The sequence below is a fragment of the Aquarana catesbeiana genome, linkage group LG09 (genome assembly GCF_042186555.1).
Source record: "Aquarana catesbeiana isolate 2022-GZ linkage group LG09, ASM4218655v1, whole genome shotgun sequence".
In the NCBI taxonomy this organism is placed as follows: Eukaryota; Metazoa; Chordata; class Amphibia; order Anura; family Ranidae; genus Aquarana; species Aquarana catesbeiana.
The window spans coordinates 321,306,364-321,318,567 of record NC_133332.1 but is presented as its reverse complement, the minus strand read 5'-3'; the positions used below and the strand labels follow the sequence as shown (position 1 = coordinate 321,318,567).

At 53.1% G+C, this 12,204-nt stretch overlaps 1 protein-coding gene across 1 annotated transcript in view; it reads right to left on the bottom strand.

The window, feature by feature from the left end:
• Positions 1-12,204, bottom strand: part of MED12 (mediator complex subunit 12) — a gene marked incomplete in the record, with an annotated part of 77,054 nt that overhangs the window by 8,647 nt on the left and 56,203 nt on the right. Inside the window, 8 exon segments of the mRNA XM_073600801.1 lie at positions 2,658-2,767; positions 2,907-2,996; positions 4,692-4,803; positions 6,798-6,959; positions 7,050-7,207; positions 8,783-8,854; positions 9,023-9,202; positions 11,270-11,430. Coding sequence (XP_073456902.1) covers positions 2,658-2,767; positions 2,907-2,996; positions 4,692-4,803; positions 6,798-6,959; positions 7,050-7,207; positions 8,783-8,854; positions 9,023-9,202; positions 11,270-11,430 — 1,045 coding nt within the window.

The following is a 12,204-nucleotide window of genomic DNA, read 5'->3' as shown; positions in this document are numbered from 1 at the left end:
CCCAACCCCGAGCAGCTGGTCTATATACTCAACTCCGAGCAGCTGGTCTACATACCCAACCCCGAGCAGCTGGTCTACATACCCAACCCCGAGCAGCTGGTCTATATACCCAACCCCGAGCAGCTGGTCTATATACTCAACTCCGAGCAGCTGGTCTATATACCCAACCCCGAGCAGCTGGTCTATATACCCAACCCCGAGCAGCTGGTCTATATACCCAACCCCGAGCAGCTGGTCTATATACCCAACCCCGAGCTGCTGGTCTATATACCCAACCCCGAGCAGCTGGTCTATATACCCAACCCCGAGCAGCTGGTCTATATACCCAACCCTGAGCAGCTGGTCTATATACCCAACCCCGAGCTGCTGGTCTATATATCCAACCACAAGTGGCCGCTCTATATACCAAACCCAGAGCAGCAGGTCTGTATACCCGACCACGAGCGGCCGGTTTTCTAGACCCCCCCCCCCCCCCCCCAGAAATCTATGTCACCAAATATTTCCGAAATATGCAAAGTTATGATCTTACCTCTGCCCCCCCCCCATTGTATACACAACGGGGGGAATTAATAGAGCGGCGCACACATAAAACTTGCACCAATAATCTAATTTTAGGAAATAGGGTAGATCCTGCTTTGTTAATTAACCTCTTCAGCTCCCGGGATGTACCGGCACGTCGCTGGACTTTAGGTGATTGTAGCGGGACGATACACGGGTAACGTTTTTTTTTTTTTAGGATTGGCGGTCAGCTCTCCTGTAAAAGCAATCCTAGCAGCTAATTAGCCACTGAACTGCTTAAACAGGCAGCGGAAGGGATGCCCAGGGATGCCCCCCCCCACCTCTTTACCAGGATAGTCTCGATTGACCAGCTGCCACTTTTGACCAGATCGGCTTTGTTGGGCTCTAGAATATAGTAATCCGGGAGCGATGACATCACATCACTTCCAGGTTGCTCCAATGCAAACCGCACCAATTCAAAAAAATATCAAAAGCATTTGATAACCGCGATCTCCGTGGTGTTTTGAATGCTTGTAAGTGCAGAGGAGGGATTTGGGGGTCTTACAGACCCCAGCTTTCTCCATAAAGGGTACCACCTGTCACAAGAATGTTTATATTGCAGATCGCACTGCATTACATTCTTTCCCCCGGTGTACGCTGGCCGGGGACACCGACAACCGGGACCCGGAAGTGACGCCATACACGTCCCGCAGCGGGGGGTTCCGCCCCCTCTCTCCAGGCCACCCCCCCTATATGCAATGGATAGAATCATGCATAGCATGAATCTATCCATGGCTGCCGCGGCCGCCCCTATTCATGTGTCCGGCCCCTTGCAGGGCGCATGAATTACAGCGGCCAGGGTATTTTTTTTTTTTTTAAGCACCTGATTAGAGGCAGAGGCTCTAATAGGCTTCTAAATATGGTGCGCTCGGGGCGCAGAGGATGCGACCGAATCCCACCCAGGTGTGTTACAACAGCAAATGGAAATTCCCTGTGGAAACACCAATCCTCAATCCGGCCAATTAGAAGCAGGACTGAGACCCGTTTTCCGATTGGCCGAAAAGAGAAGACCCCTGATTGGCCGAAAAGAGAAGACTCCCGATTGGCCTCCGAGGAGGAGGGAGGAAACAGAAGCTGCCGCCCGCCACCGTGATGACCCGTGGAAAGCAGGAGAGCGGGAGGCCGCCGCCGAGCAGGGGAAGGCGCCGGTAATGCAGTAAGTGCCACCAACTGAGGGAGGATTGGGTGGCGGGTGACATACTGCATACTGTTTGCCACCCCCCCCAAAAAAAATTTCCACTGGCCGCCGCTGTACAGGTTGCTTTTGGGTCAAGAACAAGAAGGGGAGGAGAGCGGACGTGTGTCTCCTCCCTCTCCTCTATGCGGAAACGCCCATTATGCTGGTCTTGGACCCGCAGATAGGCAAGCATAGGCCAGGATACATAGCGGGGGGGTGGGGGGGGGCGGCACACGCGGGGTGTGTGGAAGCATTCGGGAGGCCGGGACGCAATCTCTTGTTTCCATGGTGACCTGGTGCCTGGGATTTGTCATGCCCGGGCTTAGTTAATTGGCTGGAATGTATCCACTATTTGAATAAATATTATGATTTCAGCAAATCCAACCAGCTTATATAGGGGTCCAAAGACTGCTGGCCATGTATGAATGCTTAACATTTTCCTCCTACAAATAGGCGTATAAAGGGGGCTTTCAGGAAAAGAAAAAACACCCGAAAATCAGACCCAGAAACCAACCAATGGGGTAAAGCACATCAGACTTGAAAAAGCTTTTGAAGATTTGTAGAAAGAGGCATTTCCTCCTTGAAACGCGTAGCCACACACCCTTTACCCCTCCCACTATCTGAAGTCTACAAGCTCAGTTCCCACGCGGTCAGTTCGGCCCCTGGGCTTGTGAATGCCTTGCTACAGGCGAATGTGGTTTCATCTTCCTGGGACCATCACAGTCCTGCCCATCATTCCACTAACATGTAAGCGGCCTATTTGCGCTTTTTTTTTTCTTGTACGAATAAATGATGTAATTTGCTGCACTTAGATCGCGCCCTCTAATTTGCCGCCCTTAGATCGCGCCCTCTAATTTGCCGCCCTTAGATTGCGCCCTCTTGTTTTTTTTTTTTTTTTTATGCTTTTGAGAAAGTGAATTACTTATTGGATTGCATGTCCACCGTGCCGCTGCTGATTATATCCAGGAGTAGGACGGCCCATTCCGTCGTCTGCTGGGTGCTGCGCTGAACCGTGTCGAACATTCCGCCCACCTGGAGATGACAGAAAACCAGAATAAAAGAAACCAGAATAAAGGAACAAGATCGACGGGTGGGGGGAGGGGTGGGGGAAAGGCGCGGCGACTCTCTTATCTGCACACAGAGGGGATAAATTAATGAGGGAGAAACTCACCAGGTTCAGCCGGAGCTTCAACACGTCGTGCAGCAGCTGAGGAGTCTTACAATCGTCCTGATACTGATCTTCTCTCCAGTTAGTAACAATCTGAAAACCAAATGAACACAAATCATGTCCTGTGCTGACCCCCTTCCCAGGCATCCCATTACACCCAGGGGGTGGGGCAGGACTGTCTGACCAATGTGATTGGCTGCCACAGCGGTCACATGATTGGGAGGCGGTCCTGCCAGCTCTCGATCGTTAGTAGAGAGCGGGAGCCGTCTATGACCGCTCAGTCACTGTGCTCTGGGCGCGCTCTCAGCATAGAAACCCCCGGCAGCCTATGATAGAAACCCCCGGCAGCCTATGATAGAAACCCCCGGCAGCCTATGATAGAAACCCCCGGCAGCCTATGATAGAAACCCCCGGCAGCCTATGATAGAAATCCCCGGCAGCCTATGATTGAAACCCCCGGCAGCCTATGATAGAAACCCCCGGCAGCCTATGATAGAAATCCCCGGCAGCCTATGATAGAAACCCCCGGCAGCCTATGATTGAAACCCCCGGCAGCCTATGATAGAAACCCCCGGCAGCCTATGATTGAAACCCCCGGCAGCCTATGATAGAAACCCCCGGCAGCCTATGATAGAAATCCCCGGCAGCCTATGGACGCACCGTGTGCGGCGTGCGGGCGTTAAAGCTCAACCTCTTTGGTTATGTGGGCAGCAAAGTTTGAAGCAGTTAGTTGGCATATAATATGACCAAAAGTCTGGACACCTGACCATCACAAGGGGCAAGAACCATGGCTATTATGATGGAGCTGCCCCTCCCCCCGCAAGCTCATTAAAGCAGAGCTTCACCCAAAAGGGGAAGCTCCGCCTTAAGGTTTCGTCACCCCACGTCTGATTTTACAAATGGCACTTTAATGTTTTTTTTTGGGGGGGGGGGTCTGGTTTTGACAGGTACCTGCTCCCACATCCCCTCAGATCCCCTTGCTGCTTCAGAGCCAGGTGCCCACTGTGGTCCCCCAGTCTTCTGGGACCTGCGGGAGGGGAGAACTTCTACTTGGATCGCCTAGGGCAGGGGGTAGGCAACCTCGGCCTTCCAGCTGTGGTGGAACTACAAATCCCATCATGCCTCTAGGAGTCACGCCTGTGATTGTCGGGGTCTTGCAATGTCTCATGGGACTTGTAGTTTCACCACAGCTGGAGGGCCGAGGTTGCCTACCCCCTGCCCTAGGCGATCCAAGTAGAAGTTCTCTTCTCCCCTCCCGCAGGTCCTAGAAGACTGGGGAACTGCAGTGGGCCCCCAATGGCTCTGAAGCTGCAAGCTGTCACAGCCGGGTGCCCACAGTTAAGATGCCCGGCGCCAGGGACTGTGGATGGGTGAAGAAAATGGCACAACGCTGGATCCTTGGACAGGTGGGCGTCTGTTTATAAAAAGGGCCAATGTACAACGGCCGACGTTTTACCACACGGAGGACTTCGGGAATCGCACCGCATTCCTGTTCAAATTGCATGCAATTCTTTGCAGTGCGATTTCAGCCCATTCATTTTTGTATGAGTTCAAATCACACTGCAAAAGGTTTCGGTTATTGGGAGTTCAGGCGAGGACTCAGTTATCAGTGCATCCCTCATAGGAATCCAGTTCAGGACTCACAAAAGAGATTTACAACCAATCAGCTTATTCCTGATAGATGGGAGGAGCCCAGAGGAGGAATTTCTCACCCTAATCCCATCTGTCCCCCATAGTAAGCCAATCAGAAAGTGAAGGAAATCGCTGAGCGTTAGACGGGTCACTTACCTGCTGTACTTGGCCATAAAGTGATGCCAGAAGCCCCTCCCTTTGCTCATCTTGTCCTTTTAAACAAGTCAGGACCAAGGACAGAAACGGCTGCTGACTCAGCAAAGACATGCTAAAATAGAAAAGTGACAAGAACAAAAAAAAAAAAAAATCTAAATCTTCAAAGGGTTAATTTACATGAACTAGTTACGGACCGCCCGCTGTAGTTGTACTGCGGCAGGTTGGCTTCCCCTGCGCGAATCTGCGTCATTGTATGTCGGGCGTGCACATGGCGATTTGTAGGCACGTGCACGCGCCCATTCACGAGCAGGGAAGCCAACCAAGCGTGTCCTCGATGTCCGCCGGCCACCCACAGACAGGCAGAACGGGGATCTGTCAGGGGAGGGAGAGACAGATCTGCTGTTCCTAGTGATCAGGAACAGCGATCTCTCTCCTCCTCCAGTCAGCCCCCTCCCACCCAGAGTTAGAAACACCCCCCAGGGAACACACTTAACGGGGTTGTAGACCCTCATGGTTTGCATTCTATGCATTAAAAGGTGAAAAACCTTTTTTTTTAGTGCTGCAGCCCCCCCCCCCCGTTTTACTTACCTGGACGCTGTCATCCTCTGTTCGGGAACGAGCACATCATCTGTAGCCGGTGTCCCTATTGGATAGATTGATAGCAGCGCAGCCATTGGCTCCCGCTGCTGCCAATCAAATCCAATGACGCCAGGGCAGAGTCATACATTCTTCTGTGTGAATGGATACAGATGCCGGACTCGGGAGCGCGCCCGCACCAAGGAGAGCGCTTCTCCAACGTGGACACTCGATGTGGGGAGGAGCCACCAGCACCGCCGTGGGACCCCAGAAGAGGAGGATCGGGGCCACTCTGTGCAAAACGAACTGCACAGTGGAGGCAACATTTATTTATTTTTTTAAAAACAAACAAGCGTTTACAACCCCTTTAACCCCTTGATCGCCCCCTAGTGTTTAACCCCTTCCCTGCCAGTGACACTTACACAGTAGTTAATGCGTTTTTATAGCACTGATCGCTGTTTAAATGTCACTGATCCCAAAAATGTGTCAAAAGTGTACGATCTGTCTGCCGCCAATGTCGCAGTCCCGCTAAAAATCGCAGATCGCCGCCATTACTAGTAAAAAAAATAAAAAATAATAAAAATGCCATAAATCTATCCCATTGTTTGTAGACATAACTTTTGCGCAAACCAATCAATATATTGCGATTTTTTTTAACCAAAAATATGTAGCAGAATACATATTGGCCTAAACTGATGAAGAAATTTGTTTTTTTACTTTTTTTTTGGGAAATGTATTATTGCAAAAAAAGAAAAAAATTTTTTATCTCCAATATTGTCGGTTTTTTTTTTTGTTTATAAAATAACCGGCAGAGGTGATCAAATTCCACCAAAAGAAATTTGTGGGGGAAAAAAAAAAAAAGGACGTCAATTTTATTTTGGGTGCGACGTCGCACGACCGCGCAATTGTCAGTTAAATTGACGCAGTTCCGTATCGCAAAAAAATGGCCTGGTCAGGAAGGGCGGCAAATCCTTCTGGTCCTTACATTTTTTTTATAAATCCTGCAGCTGCTGACTTTTAAAATATGGACACTTTACCTGTCCAGGGCGCCCGCAATGTCCTCACCCGAAGCCGATCTGTCCCCCTCGGCTCTTGGGTGGAGGCGCCGCCATCTTTGGTAAGGGAATCAGGAAGTGACGCCTTGCGGCTTCACAGTCTGGTTCCCTACTGCACATGCGCGAGTTGTGCTGTGTGTCCTCACTGGTCCCTGCTGTCTTCTGGTCCATGTGCGTCTCCCAGAAGACAGTGGGGTGGATGGGGCCAGACATGGCGAAGATACCTGCGGGTATCTATGCCCGGAAGTGGGAGCAAATACCTGGGATTATACAGGTATCTGCTCCCCCGTCCCCCCCTGAAAGGTCCCAAATGTGACACCGGAGGGGGGGGGGATCCAAAAAGCGGAAGTTCTAATTTTGGGTGGAACTCCACTTTAAGTGGTTAAATTAGAACTCCACCACCACAAATCAAATGACGCGAAACACCATAACCCAAGACCTTCATATATAATGTAGGTGGATTCGTTCTTCTCACCTCTTCTGCTTCTGGCGGTCCCGCTCCTTCCGGGACGACGATCCGAGGTGTTGGCCTTTCTCCAGCTCCTCTCCGGCGGCCTTCAGGACGTGGCCCTGAACAGATGTTGGCAGCTTAGCGATCAGAGGGGCCACCAGCCACACGCCGGACCGCTCCAACGCGCTGCGATAATAGAGTAAGAAGAATTATCAATATAATCCATAAAAGTCCCAACCCCCGAAACCAGAATAATAAAAAAGGAAAGGCACCTACCTCAACACTGGCTTGGACTTGGCGTTGGGGGCGGAGTTGCTGGATGGAACGTTGTTGGCGGGAGGATTGGCGGCTGGAGCCGTACACACGTTCTCCGCGGATTGCTGGAATACTTCAATGGTGGCCTTGGCGATATTTTCCAGAAGTGAATTCATTTCCTGAGTGACAGAATTATTTTTAAAAATACACAAAAAAAAAAAGGGAAGAAAACTGGGGTAGCGGGCTGAAACCACAGAGCCGGTCCAGATGAAAAATGGCGACAATATGGTCGGGATCCACCCACATGCCTGGATCGGCACCCGACTCAGCCTCTCAGCGAGCCAATGAGAGCCTGAGCCGCCGCTCCCGCCCCCTCCACAGACCAGCACTCCAGTGAGCTGGGGGGGAGGGGGCAGAGCAGAGAGCCGGTGACTGCGCCGAGAACCGAGCGATCTGCGGTGTTTGATCTCTCAGCCTTTACGGCCAGGCGGGGGACCGAGGCAACATTCACCTAGGTAGGTACGATTAAAAAAATTCCCATACTTCTCTTTTAATATTTGCCTGGAATTTAGCTTTAACCCCCTCCCCACTCAGCCCCACCGCCCCCTTTATTAGGGTCTGTTCGCCCATCAAGTAGCACACGAGCACTGTGATTGGCCGACACAGTGATCACATGATTGGGAGCTGGTCCCACCAAGAGCTGTCTCACGCACAGAGCACACCTCAGTCATTCATTGATGCATATATACGGCGTGTGGGCATTAACCGCTTGCCATCCAGCGCACGACGATATACGTCGACAGAATGGCACGGCTGCGCAAATGGGCGTACCTGTACGTCCCCTTTAAATCACGGGCTAGTGGGCGCGTGCGCCTGCCGCATGAGCGTGCCCGCGGACTCGATGTCTGCCAGTGGCCCGCGATCGTGGCACGAAGAGGCAGAACGGGGAGATGCCCATGTAAACTAGGCATTTCCCTGTTCTGCCCAGCAACACGACAGGGATCTACAGCTCCCAGTGACATCTGTCATGTTCTAGTGAGCCCATCCCCCCCTACAGCTAGAACACGCTAAGGGAACATATTTAACCCCTTGATCGCCCCCTACTGTTTAACCCCTTCCCTGCCAGTGATATTTACACAGTAATCAGTGCATTTTTATAGCTCTGATCGCTGTATAAATGTCACTGGTCACAAAATAGTGTCGAAAGTGTCCGATCTGTCCGCCGCAATGTCGCAGTCACGATAAAAATCGCAGATCGCCGCCATTACTAATAATAAGAAAAAAAAATGCCATAAATCTATCCCCTATTTTGTAGACGCGATATTGCGATTTTTTTTTTTAACAAAAATATGTAGAAGAATACGTATCGGCCTCAACTGGGGAAGAAATTTGTTTTTTTATATTTTTTGTTGTTATTGTCTCTCACTGTTATAACAGACCGACCAATAAAATTATAGACGGATCGATTCTTTGTCAGTGGGCAAACGTACAAAATCAGCAGCCGATCGAATACTTTTTTTCCCTTCACTGTAGATATCAAGCATGGGAGTTTACTCCCACTTTAAAGCCCACCCTTTTGCTGCTGCACATGTAAGCGGGTGGAAAGAGGTTAACTTTTTTCCCCTCATTCCAATATTATAAGCAGATCGTTTTAATTGAATCAAAACTGGAGTTCCAATCAACTCCTAACCCAGAATACGACCCGCCAGGTTCTGAGCGTTTTACAACCCCTCCCCCCCCCCCCCATTACTCACATTGCTGGTTGTCTGTTTGATCATCAGCTGAAGTTCCAAAGCAGACTGTCTCATCGTCCACTGATCCAGACTCTGCAGAGTAGAGAAAAGACAACGTAACCCCCAGTGACCCAAATCTCAACATTCGCTGAGAGAACTTCAATCGGACCCAACATCAGAGATCTTCTTCCATGTAATGTGCACACACGCTGATTAATGTGCCAAAAAAAACCCCTTTAATTTCAATTTATTACCACTGACCTGCAGAATGTGTTTGATGCGTTGTCTCTGCGGATTGTCGCCTTGCTCGGTGTCGCCCAGTCTGTGCGGATAACAGATGAGCTGCATGAGACGCTGAGCCTGAGCACTGCTGAGAACCGGATCCTGGAGATCAATGGAGTCCTCGCATAAGGAACGCACGCAGCGCTCGCCAACCCATTCCTGGGGGGGGGGGGGAGGGAAGAGGAGGGTGAAGGAGCCGCCAACACAACCGGTCTGCATCCAAATCAAGCCTGACCCCCTACTTATCATACAGAGAGGAGAGACCGGAGAGGAGAGACCGGAGAGGACAGACCGGAGAGGACAGACCGGAGAGGAGAGACCGGAGAGGAGAGACCGGAGAAGACAGACCGGAGAGGACAGACCGGAGAGGACAGACCGGAGAGGACAGACCGGAGAGGACAGACCGGAGAGGAGAGACCGGAGAAGACAGACCGGAGAGGAGAGACCGGAGAGGAGAGACCGGAGAGGAGAGACCGGAGAGGACAGACCGGAGAGGAGAGATCGGAGAGGAGAGACCGGAGAGGAGAGACCGGAGAGGACAGACCGGAGAGGAGAGATCGGAGAGGACAGACCGGAGAGGAGAGACCGGAGAGGAGAGACCGGAGAGGACAGACCGGAGAGGACAGACCGGAGAGGAGAGACCGGAGAGGACAGACCGGAGAGGACAGACCGGAGAGGACAGACCGGAGAGACGGCCGTATCTACACACCTGTCATTACCTGATCAGAACACGCGTTCATCACACAACCAAGCCACACCCACAAGGAAAACAACATCATTAATGAGGTCTATGATGCTGGGTAGGGATCACAGCAGTGAGGAGGGTTACAAGTTTTAGTGTTCTACAGTGTCTCCATATAGAATGCGCACCTGTGTGCCCTGTGACCCCAAAGTGCACCAGCACCAGACAGCCCCGCGCGCCCAGAGACTCCCGCAACAGACCCGCACACCCAGAGCGCCCCCCCACCCCCAGAGCGTCTTGCGACAGCCCCGCACTCCCTGGGCGCCCCCCCACACCCAGAGCGTCCCACGACAGCCCCGCACGCCCAGGGCGCCCCCCCACCCCCAGAGCGTCTTGCAACAGCCCCGCACGCCCTGGGCGCCCCCCCACACCCAGAGCGTCCCACGACAGCCCCGCACGCCCAGGCGCCCCCCCGCACCCAGAGCGTCCCGCCACAGCCCCAGCACGCCTCCCCACCCCCAGAGCGTCTTGCGACAGCCCCGCACGCCCTGGGCGCCCCCCCCACACCCAGAGCGTGCCGCCACAGCCCCGCACACCCAGAGCGCCCCGCCACAGCCCCGCACGCCCAGAGCGTCCCGCTACAGCCCCGCACGCCCAGGGCGCCCACCCGCGTCCCGCCACAGCCCCGCACGCCCAGAGCGTCCCGCCACAGCCCCGCACGCCCAGAGCGTCCCGCCACAGCCCCGCACGCCCAGAGCGTCCCGCCACAGATCCGCACGCCCAGAGCGTGCCGCCACAGATCCGCACGCCCAGAGCGTGCCGCCACAGATCCGCACGCCCAGAGCGTGCCGCCACAGACCCACACGCCCAGAGCGTCCCGAGACAGCCCCGCACGCCAACAGCATCCCACGACAGCCCGCACACCCAGAGCGCCCCACATGCCCAGACTCCCGCGACAGACCCGCGCACCCCGAGACAGTCCCGCACGCCCAGAGCGTCCCGCCACAGACCCGCACGCCTAGAGCGTCCCGAGACAGCCCCGCACGCCAACAGCATCCCGCGACAGCCCCGCACACCCAGAGCGCCCCACATGCCCAGAGACTCCCACGACAGACCCACGCGCCCAGAGCGTCTCGAGACAGCCCCACACGACCAGAGCGTCCTGTGTTACCCAGTGACCCCACAGAAACCTGTGTAACCCTGTGACCTCAAAGCATCCTAAGACATCCCACGAGCCCAGAGCATCATGCGACAGTCCAGAGAATCCTGGGACGCCCAGAGAGCCCAGAACGCCCCCCGGCAGCCCAGAGCACCCTGCGACACATGCATACAGACCCTTGTTTGTGACACTGGCCTAAAGCCATTATAGTTTTTCTCTACTGAACATAAAGAACAAATAGAAGACAACTACAAGAACCTCTGAATGTCTCTCTCTTCAGGGTGTCTGTATCTGGAATCATGTTGCTCTAATCCTCAGTGTTAGGAAACACAAAGAAAAAGATTGTCTATGTGAAGGAATGTTACCTGCGTCCAGCTAATCTCACCTGCTGACAGATGCTGCGCAGCACATATTTGGCGTACACATCCAAGCTGGCCGTCTCTATGGATACCAATCTACCGCCCGGCCTGTTCGCCATATCTTCATCTGTAATGTCTTCAGTCCCCGCTGGAAGAGGGAAGCCTGAGCCTTGTAGTTCTGCATCACCTGGATAAACAAATACTAGTAAGAGGGGAATCCGGATTATGGAGGGCAACGGTGATATGGCAACGCCATAGCATCCCGCCAAGATCACAGCCAGGAGCAGAGCTCCCAGACAGGAACTCACAAGTGGTCAGTCATGTATTCAGCACAGCAGAGAAACCAGCGGCCAACATGTCACTCTCCTCTATATATAAAGACCAAATCATTTACTTAATAGGCAGCATCTGCTGTGCCGTCTACTTGGCTATCCCACAGTGCTCTGGGCATCTAGGAGACACAGCAAGGGTAAAGGAATGGTACAAAAAAACCTATCAAGGCTCCCTACATTTTTTTCCGCCCCCCATAGAAGTGTTTTCTGCCCCTTCCCCCCCCCACAGTAGTGAAGCCCCCCCCCCTCCCCCAAAGCAGTTTCCCCCAAGGACCGCCTAGCAACCAATCACCAAGGCAGATCCCGCCCCCACCCTCCATCCAGCCCTATGCTGCCTCCCACTCTGCAGTGAAAGAGAGCAGCGAAGGCCGGGGGTGGGGTGGGGGAGGGTGGGGGAGGGGGGTGAGGCAGAACCATGGTCATGATCCACCTGTCGGCTCCCACGATCGATGGCTTTCCAACCCCCACTTCATAGGATTTTGAATAGGTTATCAGGACTAAATACTTCAACTGACAATGTATTAGTTTTTAATACCAGCAAATGAATAGTACAAGTAGCATATACAGGCCTGACACCCAAAGCAGATCCCTTACCATATACAGGTCTGACACTCAATGCGGGTCCCTTA